Genomic DNA, 24,348 nt, shown 5'->3' on the forward strand with positions numbered 1-24,348 from the left:
AAGACAGTGGCAAATCACCTTCGTACTCTTGGCAAGAAAAAGTATCAATTTGTCTTTGAAGGTATCAAGAGCTTACACCAAGGGAACCTTAATTTGCCTTCCGCACAGGTAGCAACACTTTGCCAACCTTGGCTGAATTAAAAAAAAAATAACGAAGTAGAACTGGTCCTGATTTGCCCTTGGATGGGGAAATACATGGAAGGAAATTCTGGTAGACTAGATTGAGAAAGCAAGAAAAAATCCTAATAGCAGAGTTTCTTATGTCCATACTTCCCCCCCCCCAAAAAATGTACATGAAGATGGTCATGAAGTCCACCAAACTTAGGCTCCACGTGAAGGAGACTTCACACATCTACTTTGGCTTGTAATTGTTAAATTGGTCCTCCCATTACAAGGCTTTCTGGTTCTTATAAACCATCTTTCGTCTGGCTCTTTCTTAACCTAATACTTCCTTTACATAAAACATGCATTCAGCCAGAGGACAACTGCCGAATTTATCAAGGCCATTGAAAGGTCTGTCTTCTCATGATATTGAATCTCCTTTTTTAGAAATCTAGAGGCATATACAGTACTGAGCGAAGGAATTCCATAGGTGCATTCCAAACATGGCAGTCTTTAGTTTTTGAGAATCCCTAAGCATTTTTCACAAATAACCACCTTTCTCTGCCAGCGACTGGAACAAGCTGAGATGCTACATCTGATTTAGATGGACCTCAAACCACGGGAGAGCCATCTGGTGACCTTGGGACCACCTAAGCTTTATCTAAGATAGGTCATACCAAGTAAAATGGCTCCTGTGGATGGTCCTATCGTCCATTCTTTCTAGGGCAGATTTTGCTTCATAGCACTGAAAATTCAGCAGAGAAGAGAAAAGAGATTTCTTCAATCACAAAATGAAAATGGTACTACTTGGAACAGTTTTGTCCCATTTCCAGATGTTAAAAGAAGAGGTCTTCATGGGAATCAATGAGTAGCCAACCTCGGCCGGCATCCAAACTCTCTTCTACTTCACACTGTGTAGGAAAAATCAACTCGGTTTTCTTTTAACGTGGGGGGGGGGTGTCTGTTTGGGTTGCTTTCATGGGACAAATGCACACTCAGGACAAATGAAAAGTTAACAAGAGAATCATGGCAGCATACATAGGAAGTGAGAACACATCACAACACACCGGGGCAGTGCACAGACCTTCTTCCCACAATCAGATGGAGATGAGTTGGAGATGGCAGAGGAATGTCCACTTCCCAAAGAGAATGGAAAAGCAGCTGCAGTTGTTTTGAAGGGACATGAAGAGATTAGGCCCTTTTGATGTTTCAGGCAGCATTTGTTCTGCACACCGTTTCTTAAGAGCACAACCAAGAACTAAAACTTTGGGGACATTGACAAGGAACTTGTTCCTTGTCTTACCTTTTCCTTCTGAGTCCAATCTGGCTAAGTCCAAGAATGACACTTCTACTCTTCACTTTGAAGACTCGGAGAGAAAAAGGTGAGCAATGGGGCTTCTTGCAAGAATGGGGGGGGGGTCTCAATCCATGCCATCCAATCCTGACACTTAATGAAGACTTTGAATGCACATTTCTTCGGATATGACCTTTTAGAAGCCCAATTCAGAATAGAAAGATATTTTTAATCAACAGTATTGCTAGACAAATAGGAGTCTGAAACCTCAGCTGCTGCACCAAGTATCGTTGGGTCATCTCTGAGTACATCGCTCAGAATTGCCTATATTTTAATATTCTTTTTTTTTTAAATCTGCAATAAAGATTTCCTGATGCTGTTTCAAACTTCAGGTGGAAAGAATGTATGATAGAACATCTCTACTTGCAAAAAAAAGCTAGCAATTCAGAAAAAGCCAGCTAGAGCCTTTTTTTCTCCCCCCCCCACTTTATTTTCTGAAATGTGTGATTTTTCAAAAGGAAAGTTTTGAGCATGAATGAGAAAAACTGGCCAGAGCAGCAGCATATATCTCAAGCTAAGCAAATCGCAAGGAAGCGGGCTGCTTAGACAAATCTTCCCATCTGGGTTGCCCCAGGGCCACAATTTCCAAAACAAAAGCAAACAATAAAAACAGGGAAGGACACGTTTTTTATGGGCACCTCTTGGAAGCTGCTTGAAACATCAAAGTGGATAACCAGCTACGTCCCAAGAGAAGAGGCGAGGACAATACCTCCTAGGTGATGGCAAGTGAAGAAGATCTGCTTCTCAAAAAAAAAGCACCTTCATTACCATCACGGGGATCAATACAAAAAACAAACCAAGTCCCAAGGAATCCCAGAGAGAAGACAAAAAGAATGAAGAGATGCCAAGTGAAAGGAAAGGGGGAACAACCATATGTTTTAAAACTGGCTTTCGCCTTACCAAAGAAATCATCCCGTACTATGAAAGTCATATGAGAGAAGAGGAAGGGAAGGAGCGAAGGATCCAGAGGGGGAAAGAGATACAAAAGAGGAAGAAAAAAAAGGGGGAGGGGAGAAGGGGAGGGCAGGGAGAGAGAGAGAAAAAGCAGCCATTAAATACAACTCAGCAAATGGTGACACTGTCTTAGCAAGTATGTGTATGGAAAAATCATTTACATGACAGCAAGGCAATTCTTCACCGGACTGATCCAACTTAGTAGAAGGGACCTGGTTTTTGAGTGAAACCAATCAGGTGACAACTCCTGAAGGTATCGTTGTTCTCTCCAGCCGAACGACAAGCACCTTTCAGCTCGTGGGACGTGGTAATAGAAAATACAGCCCAGGGAAGTTCCAGACGACCGTAACTTCTGGGTCTAAAGCTTAAAGGAACTCCCTCCCTTCTGATTTCAAAAGAACATCTGCCTGAAAAACAGTCTACTCCTTGGGTAAATAAGCTGTCGTCTGTAGAACTCTCTGAGCTTGGTTGTTTTCTTGCAGATGTTTCATTATCCAACTAGGTAACATATAACCACAACAATAATAATAAAGGTGGAAGACATCTTGGAGGTCATCTAGTCCAATCCCCTGCCTGGGCAGGAAACCCTGTACCCTTTTCAGACAAATGGCTGTCCTGTCTCTTCTTAAAAACTTCCAGGGTTGGAGCATTCACCGCTTCTGGAGGCAGGTTGCTCCACTGGTTAATTGTCCTACCTGTCAGGAAATTTCTCCTTAGTTCCAGGTTGCTTCTCTCCTTGGTTAGTTTCCATCCGTTGCTTCTTGTCCTGCCTTCAGGGGCTTTGGAGAATAGATTGATCCCGTCTTCCTTGTGGCAACCCCTGAGATATTGGAACACTGCTATCTTCAGTGTGAATGAATGATTTCACCTAATTGGGTTGCCTAGTTGAGCTTAAGAGGTTACTTAGTTGGCTGTCAGGCAAAGCTCAAGAGCAATATGGAACAATTCACCCAGAGTCCATGTCTTTATTTGCTTACACACAGCAGACAGAATTTTGCCAGACTGAACCCTTATTACTCCTAGCATAATGGATATGCCTTGGGAGAGAGAATATGGCTGTTCTAATTCTCTTCCTCTGTCTTCTATCCCGCTCTGGGCTATATTGCTTCTTGTCTCACTGGAATATGCTCCCTCCTTCCTGGAAAACTGCTGTTTTGCTGTAGTCCATCACCCCAGTTCCCCCTCCATGGACACCATCCCTCACATTGGATAATGAAACACCTGCAAGAAAACAACCAAGCTCAGAGAGCACCAAGGAGTCCATCGTTCAACCTGGAGCTACAAATATGATCTTCTAAAGGGTTGTCTTAACGAATCCTAAAGAAACCCAAATCAAAATCATATGCCATTCTTGTGGGCTAGATCCAAATGTTCTTTCCTTTTGAGAAAGAGAGGTTGTTTGGGAGCAGATCCTCGCGTTCCAAGGAACAAAGAATTTGGGGACCTGTCTCATGGTAGCCTTAGTCCACCTCTGAGAACTGGAACATAGCAGATGAAGAATATTGTTGCTCTAGGATCCTGTTTTTTTAGTGTTATAACAGCAAGAATCTTTCCTCCTGTTGAACAAGATTTCTACGCCTGCCCAAGTAACAAACAAAAAGTGGGGGTGGCGGAGGAACCATCAAAATCATAAAATATCTTGGCTTCAACCCTGAGGTTGCAGTCCCACTTCTGTAGTATTAAAAAGTAGAAACACCCAAACACTAAGGAAGAGTAATCTTCTCTTGAAGGAGGAGGAGGAGGATGGGGCGAGGAGAGTCCTAGCATTTTTACTCTCTTTGGAGGAGTAGATGCTAGTATTTTTACTTTCTTTGGAGAAGGAAAGCAATATAAACTGGAAGAAACAAAGAGAGCAAACTGGGGTTTTCTATTAAAGGCTGTATTTTTAGGGTGGGGAAGGGTCTCAGGGACCATGTTTCCAGGAGCTAGAAGAACTCACTCTCTCTCTCTCTCTCTCTCTCTCTCTCTCTCTCTCTCTCTCTCTCTGCTACACTCTGGGAATTCACTTTCTTTTGTACCATTTCCTTATCTTCTTCCCCAATCAAGAACCTGGTCTTGACTGAGGCTAAATAACATATACAAAGGTAAAGGTTCCCCCGCACATGCGTGCTAGTCGTTTCCGACTCTAGGGGCCGGTGCTCATCTCCGTTTCAAAGCCGAAGAGCCAGCGCTTGTCCAAGGACGTCTCCGTGGTCATGTGGCCGGCATGACTAGACGCCAAAGGCGCACGGAACGCTGTTATCTTCCCACCGGAGTGGTCCCTATTTTCCTACTTGCATTTTTTTACGTGCTTTCGAACTGCTAGGTTGGCAGAAACTGGGACGAGTAACAGGCGCTCACTCTGTTACGCGGCACTCGGGATTCGACCCGCCAAACTGCCGACCTTCTGATCGACAAGCTCAGCATCCTAACCCACTGAGCCACCGCGTCCCTCTAAATAACGTGTGTGTGTGTGTTATATATATATATATATATATACACACACACATCCCCATCAAAAAGAAGGGGAATTATTTTATTTATTTATTTATTTATTTTAATTCCATTTATATCCCGCCCTTCTCCGAAGACTCAGGGCGGCTTACAAACTTAGCAGTAGCCTTCATTCTATGTATATGCCTGCTTATTAGGGCTTTCACACACACCCCAAGCGGCATTATTACAAAGTCAGCTTAATTGCCCCCAACAATCTGGGTCCTCATTTTACCTACCTCGGAAGGATGGAAGGCTGAGTCAACCTTGAGCCTGGTGGGATGCGAACCTGCAATCATTGCAGGCAGCTGGTGTTACTTAAGGAGGCATTAGCCCACTGCTCCACCAAGGCTCTTTAGTCCTTGGTTATTAGTCCTTGGTTATATGAGATCAAAGGGAAATAATCTCTTTGTATTCTGCCAGGATTGTTATTAAGAATTGGGAAAAAAAGGAGAACATCACAAACCAACTCACTTGTCCAGTAGTTCCCCCCCCCCCCTTATTGTTAAGTTTATCAGAAGTTGCGCCAGATCCATCCAGTTATCACTAATTAAGATAGTAATTTCATTCTGGCAACCCCTAAATATTGCAGGACTACAATTCTCATTATCCTTGGCTGCAGACTAACCTGATTGGGGATGACGGAACCTGTAGCCCAACTACATCACAGGGCTATACTTGAGAAGCTGGTGACTTAAACACCATCCTCCCAAATAAGTTTCTTTTAAAAGTCACCTAAGAAGAGATGGATATGGAATTTCAGACTCTGAGTCCTGACGTGCCTTAATTAGTAAAGAAAGTAAAAGTCTTCATCCCACCTCCCATCTTAAATCCCAAAGTAGTCGGGACTCAAGTAGACAGAGTGGATGGAGACTGCAGAAAGGAAATGTAAGCAAAAAACCAGAAAGTGATCGCTTGTGTTCAGATACCTAACTGTCAGGAGCAAACCATGATAGCCTTTCATAAAATACCCAGTCAGTAACTTTGTTGTTTGCCACAGACGTGACAAGAATCCTCCAGACTGCTTGCCTTTCCCTGGGAATGACCAGATAAGGGTTCATAGATCTTGGGTGAAGTCAAGCTTATGCTGCATGTGGGCTGGAGAATGTTTCCAACTAGGTCCTTGCTTGACCCCTCCTTCCAGACTTAGCTGGCAGGTTCCCAACATCCACTGTCCAAAATAACAAAAGTAGGGAAAGGTAGAACCAAGTCAACAAAATGAACTGTGACAGGATGTATTTTACACGTGAACAGCCTCTTTGTTTGTTTTAAAATTCTAAGGGGGGAAAAAAAAGAAAATAAACCAAGAATCTAAGGAGAGGAGAAATACACACCTGAAAATTCCCCTATGGGCCATGTCCAACGAAGCACATAGAGAGGAAGGAATGGAGTGGCGGGGGAGGGAAAAAAAGTCAATCAATGTCTAAAACCAACAACAAAAAAATAATAATTCTTGGATTCTTTTTTTTTAAAAAAAACAACTCCCTTCCCCTCCCCCCAAACCCCAAGACAATGATTTTGCCATTTCCATACCAAAAGGCATAAAAATCATAAAGACAAGGTCCACTGTGACCATAAAAAGCATGAATTCATATGAGGAAAAGCATGAGGGGCATGAGAGAGGAAGGGTCAATGTTTCTGATGAAAATGTGGTTGGGGACCTTACAAGCCCCTCATTTAACCTTGTTTTCTCACGCGTAGTATCTGGTTTTCATGAAGCCAGAATGAGGAAGAATTTTTCTCTTGCTTTCTTTGCATTGTTCTGCTTTAGCACAGCAAACCGAAATCTCACTCAATGCTTAAGGAGTGTCCCATCGGCTCCACCAAAACTTCAAGCATGTTACCTTAGACGTCTACAAAGGATATTGTCTCATCCCACCATAGGATATTCGCATGCGTTCTTGAATTGTTTGGATTCAGGTATCACATTATGGTCTGATGTGTTTTTGTTGTTGTTGTTTCAGCTTTCTATGGTGTGTGGATGAGGGAAGGAGAATGGAGCAGGTTATGGTTTGTTTGAAAGCAAGCAGTCTGTAACCATGGCTTGCTATGGGCTTACTGATTGCATGACATGCAAATGGAGAGTATGGTCTGTTTTTTAAGTTTTCTGGTTTGTTCTTGGTTTCCTTTGGGCCTGAAACATCCTTCTAACTATCCTTTAAGATGCCACATGAGCACAACAATAAAAGACTGGAAGGAACCAACCAGGAATTGAACAAATAAGCTGAGTGGGGTACTGTGAAAACCTGGTTCTTCCCCCAAGAATTGGGCTAGGTTGAGATGGTTGTGCTGGGAGGCTGTTTCGTCTGATAAATCTTTGTTTTATAGATGGTTGTGAACAGCCTAGAATCATTATAGGAGATAGGCGGTCCTATAAGCCAAATAAAGATATAAGAGCAACAACTGGTAAGCTAAGGTTTAATCGTAGTTTCTTAAATCCTAACTGGCTGAGATTAATTCATAAAACTTGGTTCACAAACCATAATTGCTGGGTACACCCAACATAAAGATAGTCTTCATTTAGTGACCACAATTGGAGCCGGGAACTTGATTGTTAAATAAAATGATTGCTAGGCGAGACTGTGACCGTACAAACTACTTGCCTTGTTTTAAGCTCCTTGATTAGCTATCCTCTCTATAGTTTATTTACTTTATTACATGCTTTTTGAAATCTTTGCTACAAATCTGACCCTCTAACATGCATAACTGGGTAGGTTGCTGTTCCTTGCAAGTGGAGAAAAAGTGACAAAAAGAGCATGATTCTGATCAGAGAATTCAGCTTTGTTAAGAAAAACAATGACATCTTTTAAAGGTATAAGTCCTATGGTTGGGAAGAATAACTGCCTCAAAGGTAAGAGAATTGCATAGGCAAGATTCTTAGTGGCCTAAGAATAACAAGGCGTCATTCTACCACAAAACTCTTTCCCAATCTGAAAACTAATGGAGTAAATTAAGCAAATTAATTAGAAAATGCAGAACAAAAAAATATTCATGCATGTTTTAAGAGCATAAACCTGCTTAATAAATAATTGCCTTTTTCATACCTACACACACTCTGGCATACATTAGATAAGTCTTGGAACTTGAATTCAAATACCACCGATTGGTTTCACCTCTTCTCTTTCTCTGGATATTTAAATTATCCAGTTAAATATCTTCTGACATTTTACAAATTTGGGTCAAAAACCTACTTCAAAGTATTGTGGTGAGGATAATCAAGGTAAGGATTTTAAAAGCCGTGCCTTTGAAGTAACCTTTACCTAGTAGATCTGCCCCTTCATCCACGTCTCCAATGGCCTCTGAGCCCACTTCAGTAAGTTCGGTATACAGAGAATCAGTATTGATGCCAAATGCTTTATTCACTATCCCTTGTGTCGGGCTATTTATATAAGAAGGAAAATTAGAAATACATTGCAGCAAGAAATATCCTCTCTTAATCACAAAAGGCAGCTTTTCTCCCCAAATACATTTTTTTTAATCCTTATCCCACGGAGCAAAAAACATAATAATAATAATAATAATAATAATAATAATAATAATAATAATAATAATAATAATAATAATAATAATAATAATAATAATAATAATAATAATAATAAAGTTGGAAGGACCTTGGAGGTCATCTAGTCCAACCCCCTGCTCAGGCAGGAAACCTTATACCATTTCAGGCATTCCCCACCCTGGGAAATTCTGGGATTTGACCTCCACACATTTAAAGTTGCCAAGGTTGAGAAGCACTGTTTAAGAAGGACATCTAGCCTCCAAGTAGTTGATTTAAATGGCAGTGAGTAGAAATAGACCAGCTTCGTAAGTTATCTGTGTCTGTTTCAATGATTATTCCCTACTATCTGAACCCTTTCAATGATTAAGTTTGCCCCCAAAGCTTTCCAACCTGTTCCCTGTGCGCTCCAGTCTAGGATCCTGGATGTCCAACTCTGGCGTAGAGTCAATATCTTGGAAGTCCGATCCCTCATCACTGCTTCCCATTCCTGTAACAAAAGCATGGGGGAACCATGTATGCTCTGGAGCCCACAAAGCATTTGGACTTAAACATGTGTCGTTGCGCTTCTCCTTCTCTTGAAAAACACCGAGTAACACAATCTGTGTTTTAGGGCATCAGGAATATCACCCAGCCTCAATCCAGAAGGCATACCATCTTGTCTCTCTCACACACATACAGGTTAGTCCTTGACTTACAACCCTTCATTTTAGTGACGGTTCAAATTTACAACAGCACTGAAGAAAGTGACGTCACGATCACTCCTCATACTTCACAGCATCCCGACAGTCACATGATTAACATTTGGGCACTTGGCAACTGTCGTGTATTTAGGAGGGTTACGGTGTTCGGGGGAGTCACACGGTCACCCTTCGTGACCTTCTGACAATCGAAGTCAACAGGGGGGAAGCCAGATTTGCGCAACGACCACACGACTCATTTAACTGCCGTAGTGATTCGTTTAACCACCATGGCTAAAAAGGTTGCAAAATGGAGCTCAACTCAACAACTGCCTTGCTTAGCAAGGGAATATTTGGGCTCAATTGTGGTCGTTAGTCGAGGACTACCAGTATCGACTAAACTACACTGAAGAACCCATTCCCTTCAGGTATTTTGGTCCCAAGCTGTTTAGGTTCCTTCGGATTAAATCCAGGACCACAAAACTAGCCAGGTAGATGATGGGAATAGGGAATAGGGAATAGGGAATAGGGAATAGGGAATAGGGAATAGAATAGAATAGAATAGAATAGAATAGAATAGAATAGAATAGAATAGAATAGAATAGAATAGAATAGAATAGAATAGAATAGAATAGAATAGAGTAGAGTAGAGTAGAGTAGAGTAGAGTAGAGTAGAGTAGAGTAGAGCAGAGCAGAGCAGAACAGAACAGAACAGAATAATAGAATAGAATAGAATAGAATAGAATAGAATAGAATAGAATAGAATAGAATAGAATAGAATAGAATAGAATAGAATAGAATAGAATAGAATTTAGAATGGAATGGAATGGAATGGAATAGAATAAATGGAATGGAATAGAGAATAGAATAGAATAGAATAGAATAGAATAGAATAGAATAGAATAGAACAGAACAGAACAGAACAGAATAGAAATGAAATTAGAATGGAATGGAATGGAATGGAATGGAATGGAATAGAATAGAATAGAATAGAATAGAATAGAATAGAATAGAATAGAATAGAAATTAGAATGGAATGGAATGGAATAAATGGAATGGAATAGAGAATAGAATAGAATAGAATAGAATAGAATAGAATAGAATAGAATAGAATAGAATAGAATAGAATAGAATAGAATAGAATAGAATAGAATAGAATAGAATAGAATAGAACAGAACAGAACAAAATAAGAAATAGAAATAGAATATAGAATAACAGAGTTGGAAAGGACTTTGTAGATAGACCCTACATCATTTCTGACAGTCCAGTCTCTTCTTGAAGGCTTCCAGTTGTGAAGCTCCCACAACCTCTGAAGGCAAGCTGTTCCAACATTTAACAAGTTCGAGAAAGGAGTTAAGCAGACAGACCGACTCCTACCTATGCTCACGTTCCTTGTCTCTTGGACCACCTGCACTTCCATATTCCGGCTATTCCGTTTCTCCCGCGACCGTTTGTTATTTTTTGAAGTGACATAGTCGTTCATTGACTGAAGGCTCTCATTCAGGGGCGTCACAGCAGCGGAGGGCACCGACGACGTGGGGGTATTTGATTTTGTTCCTGTGGTGCTCGGCGTGGCAGCTGCAGAGGACTGCCCAGATTCTGACATTTCATCAGGTGGACACTGGTGCGCAATGTGGTTGGCAGAGAGGGAGGGGGGAGGAAAAAAGGCAAGATAGCCATACCAATCAATTTTTTTTGCCCTGGCTCTTTTGCTGCCTTTGGAGCATTAAGAGGTATGAGCGTAAGATGCCAAGCAGCAGTAATGGAAACCATGAAATGAACAACAGGGGCCAATATGACACAAAGTTTCATGGTTGAGGAACATTTCTGTTGTCAGCGTCTTGCAATGAATCTGTTGGAGCCTGAATGTTGGTATTGCCAAAGCCAGTGCCCAAAACATTTTTTCCCCTGCAACTTCCCTTCTGCCCAGCAGCCTGTCAGAAATGGGCCAGGTTATTCTGCCTACAACTCTATTCACTTGCGATGGGTTTCCAAAATTAAGTCAGTGACCACACACCATAGCCAGAAGTGGCTGCAACTCCTTACAACTTATTCAGAGACTTAAAGCAGGCCTCTAAATATGCTATACAATCCGTATCGTATCCCATACACGGTACGGTGCATAATTAATTACTGCTTCCTTTTAATCATCTCCAAAAAAAAAACCCCTCCAATATACCGTATTAAACCAGAGGTAAGCCTTGGTGGAGCAGTGCGGTGACTGGCTGTTGGCATAAAGTTTTGATTGACTACCAGCAAATGGTTCTGATTGTAGTCTGCTGGTGAAAAAGGGACAAAGCCATAGAGCAGAGGTCCCCAACCCCTGAGCCGTGGATCTGTACCGGTCTGCGGCATGCCCGCAACCGGTTTGCAGAAACAAGCAAAGTCCCATCGGTGGGATGCAGGCAGCACGCAAAACCGTGCGCTCTCCGGTCTGCAGAAAAACCTCTCTCCACAGAACCGGTCCCTGGTGCCCCAAAGGTTGGGGACCTCTGCCATAGAGTATCATCATGCATATTATCCTATGCCTCCTTAAGTAACACCCGCTGCCCACAATTAGTGCAGGTTCGAGTCCCACCAGGCTCAAGGTTGACTCAGCCTTCCATCCTTCCGAGGTAGGTAAAATGAGGACCCAGACTGTTGGGGGCAATAAGCTGACTTTGTAATAATGCCGCTTGGGGGGGGGGAAGCCCTAATAAGCAGGCATATACATAGAATGAAGGCTATTGCTAAGCACATTGGTTTGTGCTTTAAAATTGTAAGCCCCCCTGAGTCTTCGGACAAGGGCGGGATATAAATGGGATTTAAAATAAAATAAAAATAAAATACAATTTTCAGGAGCAAGGCTAAAATGCTGCATTCTTATTGAAAAGGGAGAAAGAAGAGTAATAGGGATGGTTTAAGTCATCAAAATCCCATCCTTGAAAGAGTGACCCACGGATGATGAGGCACAAATGTTGCGGGTTCCAGAGGGGAATTATCAGGCTGAAGCCACAAGAAGAGAGAAAACTGATTGAACGCTAGATAAAATGTCCGGATTTATCTGGCCAAGGAAAAGACTGTTACTGACGGGTGGGTTCCCTTCCTTTCATTAGAATTTCTACTTCCCCACCGTCTAGCAGTGTTACAGCTTGAATCTGACCACTCCTTGGAGTCATTCCAACTATACCAGGGGTCAGCAACCTGAAACAGTGAAAGAGCCACTCGGAACCGGTTCCCTCACAAAAGGAAAAACTGGGAGCCACAAAAAATGTGTGCACATGCGCGTACATGTGTGCATGTGCAGAACAGGGTTTGACTGAAGAGTGGAGCTAAGGTGAGATATGCACCTACCCTGCATATTTGAATTGATTGGTTGAACCTTTTTAGTCCCACTTTTTTTTTTTGGACTGCACATGGCAGACGACTGGGAACTACAGGAGATGGCTGAAAGAGCTGCATGCGGCTCTGGAGCCGCGGGTTGCAGACCTGTGAACTATACAGATATCCATTTTTGTCCCCGTCTTTCTTCTTCTCTATCCTCTACACCTCTGAGCGTGCTCCAAAATATGGAGGGTAGCAAATGAGCATGAGAAGACTCACTGCACCTGGTCCAAAAAAAAAAATATTCCAAGCACTAAAGGTATGTCTGTAGTCCTTCTAACACTGCTCAACTCACCCTCCCAACGGACTCAATCTGGATCATCAAAAGAGAGGAATGCTGGAAGATGTAGAAGGGCTGTAATTTGCCTGTTTCTCAAAAGGTAGAAAAAGATAAAGGAGCGGGTGCGTGTGTGTGGAAACGGTTTAGGCTGCAAAGGGTTACAGACACAAAGGGTCCTCTTCCCCTGATGGAAAACACAATTCAACAAGTAGGCAGGGAAGCTCTCATTTCCATGATAGTTGTAAAAAAAAAACAACCTTGTAGATGGAGTTGGACTGCATCTGACTGAGGTCACTCAGGTGCCAGTGGTCCACTGCGGGGGCAATCTTGGCCCCCACCTGCCCACGTACCATATCATCTGTGAGGGGGATGTTCAGAGAATTGGGGCGCCTCTTCATGCTAGAATGAGAGAGCAAGAGAAAAGAAAGAGTCAGCGAAAGCTGGAAGGCTTGAATTTATGAAAAGCAACATTTTTTAAAAAAAAAACTTGCCATAGTAAATAACATTCAGAATAACAGTGTTGGGACTTGGAGATCTAGTCCAGGGGTGTCAAACTGCCGGCCCACGGGCCGGACACATCACCAGGAAACCGCCCCCACCCCATTGCTGGCAATGGGAAAAAAGCTCCGATACGTCACGTGATGTCGTGAGTTTGACGTGTCTGGTCTAGCCCAACGCCCTGCTCAAGCAGGAGACCATGCTCAGTAGAAGAGAGTATTTGTAGCTCAGGGTTGAACTGTGGGGTCCTTGGTCTCTCTGAGGTTGTTTCGTTACCCAGTTAGATAACATGATCAGTGGTAAGCCCACTCCCTCCTAGCACTGATGATGTTACCTAGCTGGGTAATGAAACATCTTCAAGAAAACCACCAAGCTCAGAGAGCACCGAGGACCCCACAGTCCTTCCTCCTCCTCCTCCTCCTCCTCCTCCTCCTCCTCCCTTCTAGAACTGATGATTTTACCTAGTTTGGTAATGAAACATCTTCAAGAAAACCACCAAGCTCAGAGAGCACCAAGGACCCCACAGTTGTTCCTCCTCCTCCTCCTCCTCCTCCTCCTCCTCCTCCTCCTCCCAGCACTGATGATGTTACCTAGTTGGGTAATGAAACATCTTCAAGAAAACCACCAAGCTCAGAGAGAACCAAGGTCCCTATAAATTGCATTCAAGTGCAATTATCTAGGTGCTGAAATCTTCAACAGCAGCACTCGGGGAATAAATACACTTCATGGTGATCTTTCCTATACACATTCCTGACCACTAAGGTAAGAATATTCCTTATTCCAAGTGTATTTATTAATCACATTTATATTTATTTATTTTATTTATTTATTTTATTACATTTATATACCGCCCTTTCCCGAAGGACTCAGGGCGGTTTACAGGGTGATTAAAAAACAAAGATACAAAAGTTAAAAACAGATTAAAAAAATTATATTCATCCCTGCATAAATAAAACCCCAGTTAAAATTAAGATTAGAGCTAAAATTAGAATTCTCAGCCTGGGCCAGAGAGCTCGAAGAGCCAGGTCTTCAGGTCCCGGCGGAATGAACGGAGGTCATTCATTGCCACCCCTCTCACGAAAAGCAACCTTGGGAGGCATACAGCAAGTTGGTCTCCTAGTTCCTTTTAGTCAAATAAAGTCACGTTTCGAAACTGAGTGCAATTTCTGGTGGTGTAATGATTGCGTCCATATGAGGTTGTTGTTTTTGACAACAGCACATAAGTGCTCAGTCATTGGATTTTTCCATTTAGCTTTTCCTGGTTAATGACATTTGGCTAAGCATTTACATTTGTTGATAGAGATCAACAATTCTGGTTTCTATCACACACTAATAGACAAAGTAGTAGTAGTATAGGTGTTGTGCTAGAATTATGATCTCCCATCAAAGCACTAACCAAGTTCAATCACGTTTAACACCGACAAGGTCCTCAAGGTGTGTTGAGGGCTGCCTTCTGTTAAAGCCTGTCTGATGGACAAGACTAAAGCAAACTGATGCAGGCTGGGTTCAGATTCCACCAAAACTAGATGAAAAAAAATCTTTCATCTTTACTCCCATTTTTTTTCTCTGCCACTCTCTTCACCAGGAAGCTGTGAGGAGGGGCACAGGTTGACCTTGCTAGTAACTAACTGGCTTCTTGCAAAATGGGTTTCGAATCTTGCACACGCCCTTAGGGCCAAAAGTTGCTTGTCTTGCTCTAAATGGCACGTTTAAAATGCTTGTTTAAAATGCTGACAAGACCCTTTTTCAGATTGTCTTGGAAGTGCTGGGAGGTAGACCGAGTCCTTTTGCATGCAAAACATGTGCTCTGCCACTGAATTGTAGATCTTCTTAAGATCAAAAGAATGCATGAAAAATGGCCCCAAATCGTATTCATGAAATCATGACAAGAAGCACAGAACATTGTATTCTTTCTCTGTTCAATCTCAAGTACAGACTGGCTGTGGCAGAGTAGCTAAAAGCGCTGGATAACAGTTGGGGGAGGTATCAAGTAAGAATCCAGAGCTTTGTTTAGCCTTGAAATTATCCTGGGTTCAGTTACTCGATAACATCCTATTTAAGCTAGTTGAGTTGTTATGAAAATAAAAAGAGAAGGAGAAATTCGTGCCCATGACTCAAGATACTTTGAAACAGAGATAAGATAAAAATACAATAAAGAACAAGGGATTGCTATGAGAGACTTGAAGGTGTGGCTTGATCCATCTTGACTATGTTAGGACAGATTGACAGATAAGAATGAAAGTCAGATAGCATAAATCTATCCAAGGCTGGTTACTATCCTTTGTTTTTCCCAGTGGGGAAGTGTTTCATCTTCCAGCTGCTGTCGTTTTCAGAGTTGAAAGCAGAAGGGCAAAAATATAAATTCTCCAGTTCCTGGTTTAGCAAAATACAACTGATGTGCTCAAATAACGTGGAATTCCTCCAAAAAAAAACAACCTATTACGACCCAACATGAGAATGTGGTTTATACACAGCCAAAGTAGGTTGAAATGCTAAATATCGAACATCATTTTTGTCTAATCTCTTCTGCCAGTCAAGCCAAAAAAAATAGGGAGGTTTCTCCCAAAGAGCAATATGTGGGGAGGGGGTGACTTCCCCCCCCAAAAAAAAAGTGCTCCTTTCCAGACCTATCTCACCAATGTTTTTAGTTTTTTGAGGGAGGAAGAGATTTGGATATGATAATGAACTCCAGTTTCAACCAGGTTTTTATAAAGATATTCCTTTCTTATCCTAAAGATAAGATTGGAGATTGTTGAAATGAGAGTCAAACTTCTCCTCCTGTGACTCAGTTTCATTTGACTGGTTCCAAATGGGGACTTAATCCAGCTGAGAAGCAAACCAGAACTTCAAATGTAAAACTGAAGGTTCTGGAAGAAACCGTGAGATAAAGGCCGATGAGATTCCCTTAAATTCCGCTGTGAAGAGGAAGTTCAGATTAAGGGGATGAGTAGGAACAAATGCAATTGACTGGCGGGTAGTCAGCAAAATCTGCAACTGCTCTTTTCCAACATTTTTGTCACACAAGGACATGGACTTCTACCCTAGCAGGAGGCTAAGAGGGGCTCTTATCACCTTCTTGGAAGAAAAAAAAAGAATTATCTTTCCCCTATATTTAATGGTAGGGGACGTGGTGGCTCAGTGGGTTAGGACGCTGAGCTCATCGATCAGAAGGTCGGCAGTTTGGCGGGTCGAATCCCGAGTGCCGCGTAACAGAGTGAGCGCCTGTTACTCGACCCAGCTTCTGCCAACCTAGCAGTTCGAAAGCACATAAAAACGCAAGTAGAAAAATAGGGACCACTATGGTGGGAAGGTAACAGCGTTCCGTGCACCTTTGGCTTCTAGTCATGCCGGCCACATGACCACGGAGACGTCCTCGGACAAGCGCTGGCTCTTCGGCTTTGAAACGGAGATGAGCACCGGCCCCTAGAGTTGGAAACGACTAGCACGAATGTGCGGGGGAACCTTTTTATATTTTATGATAACCCAGTTAATTTTTGTCTCTGGGGATCAAAACACCCAGAGCTGCAACACCCCACCAGTGCTGAAAAACTGGAAGGGGGAAAAACCCTCTGTAAATATTATAAGATCACCCAATACCACAAGAACTCAGATCTTACCAATCTAAATAGTAACCATTTTAAATGGCACCTATTGTTGCTACATCAAATATGGTGGTCAAATATGGCTAGACCAGACACTGGGGCAAGTAGGCCTCCCAACACTCTAAACCCAATGTATGGAAGTGATGGGTGTGGCTACCAGGCCGGATTCACACTCTGAACCTGTGCTCAATGTGGCTCAGGAATGTTTTTCTCTGATCTTCAGAAAACAGTACAGAACTGCAAAATATGGTTGGTGATCAGAAGTTCCATGATGATGATGATGATGATGAACATGATGGTGATGATGATGATAAGAGAAAACTCAACCCCTTAGGAAGAGTCTGCCAAATTACCTTTTTCTCCATGATGGGTGGTGACTGAAGTGACAAACAGAGAACAGCCAACACAAGAGAGGTAATGGCAAAAGAAGCAAGACAAGAGAATAACCATTAGAGTGCACAAGTCATGCAAGCACGCTATTGACATGCTCAGACAACATGCTCCTTCGAGTAGTGATCGACACGCTGGCCCACAGACTCACAAGCGCATTGCAAAGCAAGGATGATACTATCCTATGTACAGCTACACTGCGTTGCTGGTCTCTTATCTGAAGAAAAGTGATGTTTCTTTATCGTACATCAGCATGTGACATTTTGCAAAGATTGGAAATAGCCGTTTCGACACTGATTCCACGCTTTTATCATTCAACCAATGGTCACTGCATTCATGGCAGACGATGGCAACCGTATAGCATTTGCAAAATACAGTAAGCCAAAATTTTCTAGAATTCTTGTTTTGGAGTAGAATTACTTGAAACAAGCCAGGGATCAGAAATCAGGAACACATCATAGCTTTTAGCTGTAGCTTCTTCTTAGGAGTGGGACAAATAAGAATTTTTTTTGGCGGGCGGGACTTGATAATATTACACGTGAAAGACCTATGACTAGATCTCATAATGTACTTATTTTACATTGAAGGCCGGAGACAACCTGAATGGAAGACTCACACTGGACTTAACCCTTAAAGCTCAACTCTCTTCATAATCACAGGGATACATAAATATGTATTTCTCTCTGTGTGATTCTTTTCTTTTTTAATCCAACAGAGCTAAGTTTAAATGATGAAAGCAGAGAGAGAGAAGATTAAACATTCCAGAATCAGTTTCTTTTATGTGGGAACAAACATTCCTGAAGGTCTAATTATGGTTTTCCAATGTAATATTTCATCTGGCTTACTGATAAGTTTTCTCTAAGTCTCCTAAAGCTGTACCAGGAAACACACATGGGTAGATATACCGTATGCGCTAATAACAATTGCCAATTTCCTTCTAATGGTTACAACTGGGTAAGCAAGTAAGTTCATAGGTTGGCTTCTGATTGCCTTCATCTAAAGAAATTTATTTATTGGGGGGGGAGGCAGAGGTATATATTCCATCAGTGAACTTCCAAAAAGGGCTTAGAAATCACCAAAATTTCAGGGAAAAACTCAAAATTTTGAAAAAAGAGCAGAAAACAGGGTGGATGACTCTTAAGGTTGGCTTTATATTATTTCACATTTTAGTGATCAGCATTCCACATTTATATGTCCCAGTGGTAACTATCAACATCTTCTTAGAGTTAGGATAAGTTTCTCCTAGACCAGGGGTAAGCAACCTCGGCTCTTTTATGACTCATGGACTTCAACTCCCAGAATTCCTGAGTCAGTAGCTGACTCAGGAATTCTGGGAGTTGAAGTCCATGAGTCATAAAAGAGCCGAGGTTGCCTACCCCTGTCCTAGACCATTCCTAGCACTAGCAAAATGCTTGGACTACTCTTTGTCTCTGTCTAATGCATCCTATGCCTAGCTTTCCCATACTCAATAAAATATAAACAGTTTTTGAAAGCTCAGGAGTTCCTCTCATCCACAAGATATGTGGATGAATTCGAATTTCATAAGCAGACCAGAAAAATATATGTTCTTATATCTCATTACACTCCAATAACATTTTCCTAAGGAAGGGTTTCCCAACCACTTGGAGATGTGTGGACTCCCAAGTCCCAAAATTCTGGGAGCTGGCTGGGGAATTCTGGAGTTGAAGTCCACACATCTTCCAAGTGGCCAAGATTGGGAAAGGCTGTTTTAAAGGGATCCTCAACCCCTATGCTCACCCTGTAGAAAATCTGCCTGTCTGAATCAGTTGTTGCCGTATTATTTTTAGTTTGCACAAAACGAGGTAAGCTTCTTGAACTCATAGAAAGAAACTCCAATGGAAGCAAGTCACAAGAAATGCATGTGTGCGTGGTCCCATCATCACACGGAAAAATGCCCTTATCCTCAATAACCTCAGGAGTTATGGAACACGTTCTGTGCTCATACACACGCTTATGTGCTGAAGGATACAATATCTCTCCGCTTTTTCTAAAATAAAAACCTGAGCACAATCACAGCGCAAACCACACGCAGAGGTGAGATAAGCAACGGGAACTGTGGAATGCAAATGCAGCCAGACACAAGCCAAATCCAAAAGAACATGCACTGACTGGGATGAAGGAAAAAGACTCCTGACACCGGTTAGTGGGTCACAGAAGATTTACACAGGATGCCAATCCCCACAACCCATTGGGATTTAATCAAACGACATTCTTTTCTCTTCCCCGGAAGCAAGTCATCCATCTATTCATTCCAAAGATGGACAACTTGTCCAACATAGAAGAAAATGGCCCTGCTGTCTCCATGATCTCAATCTAGGTTCTATCCCCATTTTTGTAACTTATAACCCCATTTCATGGGGGGGTCTGTCCCTGCCGAAGGCATAAAGGTAAAGGTAAAGGTTCCCCCGCACACGCGTGCTAGTCGTTTCCAACTCTAGGGGCCGGTGCTCATCTCTGTTTCAAAGCCGAAGAGCCAGCGCTTGTCCGAGGACGTCTCTGTGGTCATGTGGCCGGCATGACTAGACGCCAGAGGCGCATGGAACGCTGTTATCTTCCCACCGTAGTGTTCCCTATTTTTCTACTTGCATTTTTTACGTGCTTTCGAACTGCTAGGTTGGCAGAAGCTGGGACGAGTAACAAGCGCTCACTCTGTTACGTGGCACTCGGGATTCACCCCGCCAAACAGCTGAAAACAAGAGTGTGCCAATAATAATCCTTTTGGGGATCTGTTCCCCACCACAGGCTATAATCTGTTACAACTGAATCAGAAAAGCTTTTGACCTTGTACAGGCAGTCTCGACTTACAACAATTCATTTAGTGACCATTCAAAGTTGCAATGGCACTGCAAAAAGTGACATGACCATTTTTCACCCTTACGACTGTCACAGCATCCCCGTGGTCACGCGATCAAAATTCAGACGCTGGGCAACTGACTCGTATTTATGACGGTTGCCGTGTCCCGGGGGTCACATGATTCCCTTTTGTGACCTTCTGACAAGCGAAGTCAACGGGGAAGCCACATCCACTTCACAACCCGTGTTATTGATTTAACAACTGCAGTGATTCCGTGGCAAGAAAGGCCATAAAACGGGGCAAAATTCACTTGACAACAGTCCCACTTAGCAACAGGAAATTTGGGCTCAGTTGTGGTCATATGTTCAAGGACTGCCTGTACAAGTATTGTTCTTCAGTGAAGGAGCCTGGCCCTTTTGTTATTTTCTTGCAAACCTAAAAAAAAGGTACAGCTGCTTTCAGAATTGCCTTAACTTCAAGGGGATCCGTTTACTCTCGCGCTCAGCAAGTGCTTCTTCGAAATTATTTTCAAAGTGTGCATAACCTCCGTTTATAGCTCTTTAAGCTAGCTAGGGACGCGGTGGCTCAGTGGGTTAGGACGCTGAGCTTGTCGATCAGAAGGTCGGCAGTTTGGCGGGTCGAATCCCGAGTGCCGTGTAACAGAGTGAGCGCCTGTTACTCGTCCCAGCTTCTGCCAACCTAGCAGTTCGAAAGCACGTAAAAATGCAAGTAGAAAAATAGGGACCACGACGGTGGGAAGGAAACAGCGTTCCGTGAGCCTTTGGCGTCTAGTCATGCCGGCCACATGACCACGGAGACGTCCTTGGACAAGCGCTGGCTCTTCGGCTTTGAAACGGAAATGAGCACCGGCCCCTCGAGTTGGAAACGACTAGCACGCGTGTGCGGGGAGAACCTTTACCTTTAAGCTAGACCAGGAAGACACAAATATAATTTGCAACATTTGGGCCTTTTGGACTCTTACTTTAAAATGTTTGTTTCTAATCTCAGAGAAGCCAGACTTCTTAAGAAGGAAATAGTAAGTTGGAGAAAAAAAATAGGGGGGAAAAAAACAACTTCTTAAAGGAATTTACATTCAAGCTTTTCAAATCATTATTTTTAACTCTGCTGTGACACGAAATGCATTCTCACTCGCTCCCCTTTTGTTTGAAATCATGCTTCGCAACATCTGGACCAAGTACTGAACCCCTGGAGACAATAAGCCTAAGCCAGCTTTTCAAGGACCATGCCAGCTGAGACAGTGAAACATGTTGTGTAACACAACTACAGGCATTTCAAGCATTTTCCCTTCACTCTCCCCATGCAGGTCCCGCCATCATAATTCAGCCTGTTCCCAAATGGCTGAGGCTCAGAGATGCAGCCTAGTTCACGGGTCACCCCGAGATGCTCGTTTCAGTTACTTAGAGGGAAGCTTCTACGCAAGATCAGAACAGTCTTTTTTCGCCTTGAAACTCTACTTCCTTGGGGGCCGCCCTACCTTCTCCCAGACAGACCACTCTCGTTTTGACTATTTCCGGCGACCTGCTGCATCTTGGATCTCTCAATGTGCTCCACATAGGTTTGGATCATCTGCAGAAGAAGGGGGAAGAAAAAAGAAAGATAGTATTTAATCCGGATTCCCACTCCACTTTAGAACTGTACCCGAGTCCAACCTTTTCTGATCTGGAAAATGGCTTTTCTTCTTCCTTTTTTTTTAAAAAAAAATAGTGTTTTGGATTTTCTACACAGCAGAACAGGAACTTACAAACTTCCAGCTACGACTGTGCAGTGTATGCCTCCCAGCATACACAAAGGACAGCACAGCAGGAGGCTGATGGTGCAGATCAGCAGAGGGGTTGGACAGCTCCGGGCGATAACTGCTCACTCAGGATAAGCCTAATGAGTTAAGCTGTTGACAGCCCCAGGCATGGTCAGCCTGGTGGGAAGCCAGGATCTACACCCATTGTCACCTGCACTGGCAGGAAGCCCAGGTTTGAACTGATTGGATGCCATCCACCTGGGCAGGTTCGTTCTGTTCAGAATAAACTCATCTTTACCCCAGCTCTGTGTCCGTCTCTATGTGAAGCACGCGACTTTACAGACTGTACCCCAATACCCACAACACTAGAACGGGAGATCCGAAAGGAGTTAGGGTTACCGCTGTCATTTACTTTTAGACCTGTACATTCCAACTAATACTAATCAACTTTTCATCCACTCCTAGGAAAGGAGAGATACCTCTGTGTGCCGCTGGTGTAGAGCGTTGTATTCTTTCTTCATTTCGGATTCACGCTCCTCCAACCGGGAAACTGTTCCATTATTTAAAAAAAGAAAAGAAAGTGGGTGGAGGAGAAACGGAGCACTCTGAGAAAGATGATACTAACAACTTACAAATGGAATGAGAATATGTCTTCAAGCTCGCTCTAGTTTACTCCCAAGGCCTTGTTATAAAATTACAAACGAACAAAAGAAAAGGTTGGTGCCCCAATTTCCTGCTGGTTTAATTGATACAGCACATGCTCTTCAGGCAGACTTCTTAAGATTCAGCCTTTGAGCTTTTAAACCAAGCTAGAAACAGCCACACCTTGAGCCTAGTCAGACCACAGGCTGATCTAACGCAGTGGCTTCTTCAGACAGATTTGGATTGGGTGCCCTGTGCAAACTTATTTGGAGAGCCAGGAATTGAAGCCAGAGCCTTTTACATGCCAGTAAATGTTTTACCTCTGAAGCCAACTTGGGGTTTGTCAGGATGCAGTTCAGGATGCACTCAGGGAAATCCAACCAAATTTAATAAAATCTGTGTACAGAATGCAGTAGATTGGCCAAACTCTGGGAATGCTTTTACTCACTCTGGTCTGCATAATTCTTGGCCTTCAGCTCCAGCTGCCGTGTTTGAAATTCCAGGTGCTCCACCTGAACCTGCAACTCTTTCTTCTCCTGTTCCAGTGCATCTTCAAATTCAATGAATTTCTATTTGAAGACATAAACAGCAGAAATGGGTGAAAGGGGCAGATTAAAGTGCGACTTTTTACTACGAGGTGTCATCATTCAAAGACTGTCCCTTCTTACAAACACCAGGCATACAAAATGCATGTTTTTTAAGCATGTGACAGCTGTGTCATCGGAACAAATCAGCACTTTGAGGCCTTGTTCTTTATAAAAAAATTATTATTTGTTTTGGCTTTGCGCAAAAAAAAACTCGGTCAGCACTGTAACATTTCTTCCTTTGTCTGCAGTGCTGGATGCAGACTCGAAGGCAAACACAAAGATCGCAAACAGATATCCACAGTCTTTAGGCCTTGCATAACTTTGGCCAATTCCCCATTATCGACCTGAAGCATGATGCCCCAACCCTTGTGATGGTACAAAAGTCTCCATTATAAAACCGGCTGTCTGCATTACCAATTCTGAGTCCATCTTGGTTTCATCTGTTGGCATCCCCTGCTCAACCATGCTAGTGTCACCGGCTGATTCCCCTTTATTTATTAAACAAAGTTATACAATTTTTTTTCTTTCTTTTTTTAGATTCATCAGATAATAAAAACCCATTAAACAGCCCCCCCACCGTTTCCATGACAGCAACAACACAATCAAATCAGCCAGTGGGATGGATCCATCTCCATTCATGGTCCCCAGGCTCGCTGACAAAGCCATGTTTTTAATGGCCCTTTGAAAAAAGCAACAGGGTGGGGGCCACCTGTGCCTTGGGGACAATGCTATCCCATAAAGAAGAGCCACCACTGAGAAGGCCCATTTTTGTGGTCCCACCAGAGGTACATCCCTAATCTACGGGAACCTGTCACTTGCCCTGCCTTCCCGTCTTGGCGGGCTGAGTAGATGTATTAGGGGAGAGACAGTCCTTCAAAATAGCCTGGCCCAAAGACATGTAGGGCTTTAAAGGTGATAACCAGCACCTTGAATTGTAACCCTTCTTAGCACTCTACACCAGAGGTCCCCAACCTTTGGGGCACCAGGGACCAGTTCCGTGGAGAGAAGTTTTTCCGTGGACCGGAGGGGGCGTGGTTTTCTGTGCTGCCTGCATCCCGCGGATGGGGCTTTGCTTGTTTGTGAGGACCAGTTGCTGGCATGCCGTGGCCCAGTACCGGTCCACGGAGAGGGGCTTGGGGACCCCTGCTCTATACTACCTAGTGGATCAGGCAGAATGACACTGTTTTTCTTCAACTGATTTTACAAGACAGAGTGATTGCATCTGATAAATTTGGGGAAGCTGGCAAATAATCAACCCAAACTCTGTTTAATATCCATCACTGGCTTTCAGAAAGCTCCAATGAAGAAAGGAGACGGTAAGGAATCTAGTCTATTGCATACCTATGGTCTCTT

The 24,348-nt window shown here is 43.0% G+C and overlaps 1 protein-coding gene across 1 annotated transcript in view; it reads right to left on the reverse strand.

Annotated features, from left to right (window-relative positions):
* Positions 1-24,348, reverse strand: part of MAPK8IP3 (mitogen-activated protein kinase 8 interacting protein 3) — a gene marked incomplete at both ends in the record, with an annotated part of 58,694 nt that overhangs the window by 28,176 nt on the left and 6,170 nt on the right. The window contains 10 exons of the mRNA XM_081338191.1: positions 2,357-2,374; positions 6,217-6,228; positions 8,143-8,261; positions 8,775-8,871; positions 10,440-10,683; positions 12,963-13,104; positions 17,159-17,182; positions 21,506-21,597; positions 22,246-22,316; positions 22,857-22,977. Coding sequence (XP_081194317.1) covers positions 2,357-2,374; positions 6,217-6,228; positions 8,143-8,261; positions 8,775-8,871; positions 10,440-10,683; positions 12,963-13,104; positions 17,159-17,182; positions 21,506-21,597; positions 22,246-22,316; positions 22,857-22,977 — 940 coding nt within the window. The remainder of the gene's footprint in view (positions 1-2,356; positions 2,375-6,216; positions 6,229-8,142; positions 8,262-8,774; positions 8,872-10,439; positions 10,684-12,962; positions 13,105-17,158; positions 17,183-21,505; positions 21,598-22,245; positions 22,317-22,856; positions 22,978-24,348) is intronic.

The sequence above is a fragment of the Vipera berus genome (assembly GCF_964194415.1).
Source record: "Vipera berus genome assembly, chromosome: 13".
Classification (NCBI taxonomy): domain Eukaryota; kingdom Metazoa; phylum Chordata; class Lepidosauria; order Squamata; family Viperidae; genus Vipera; species Vipera berus.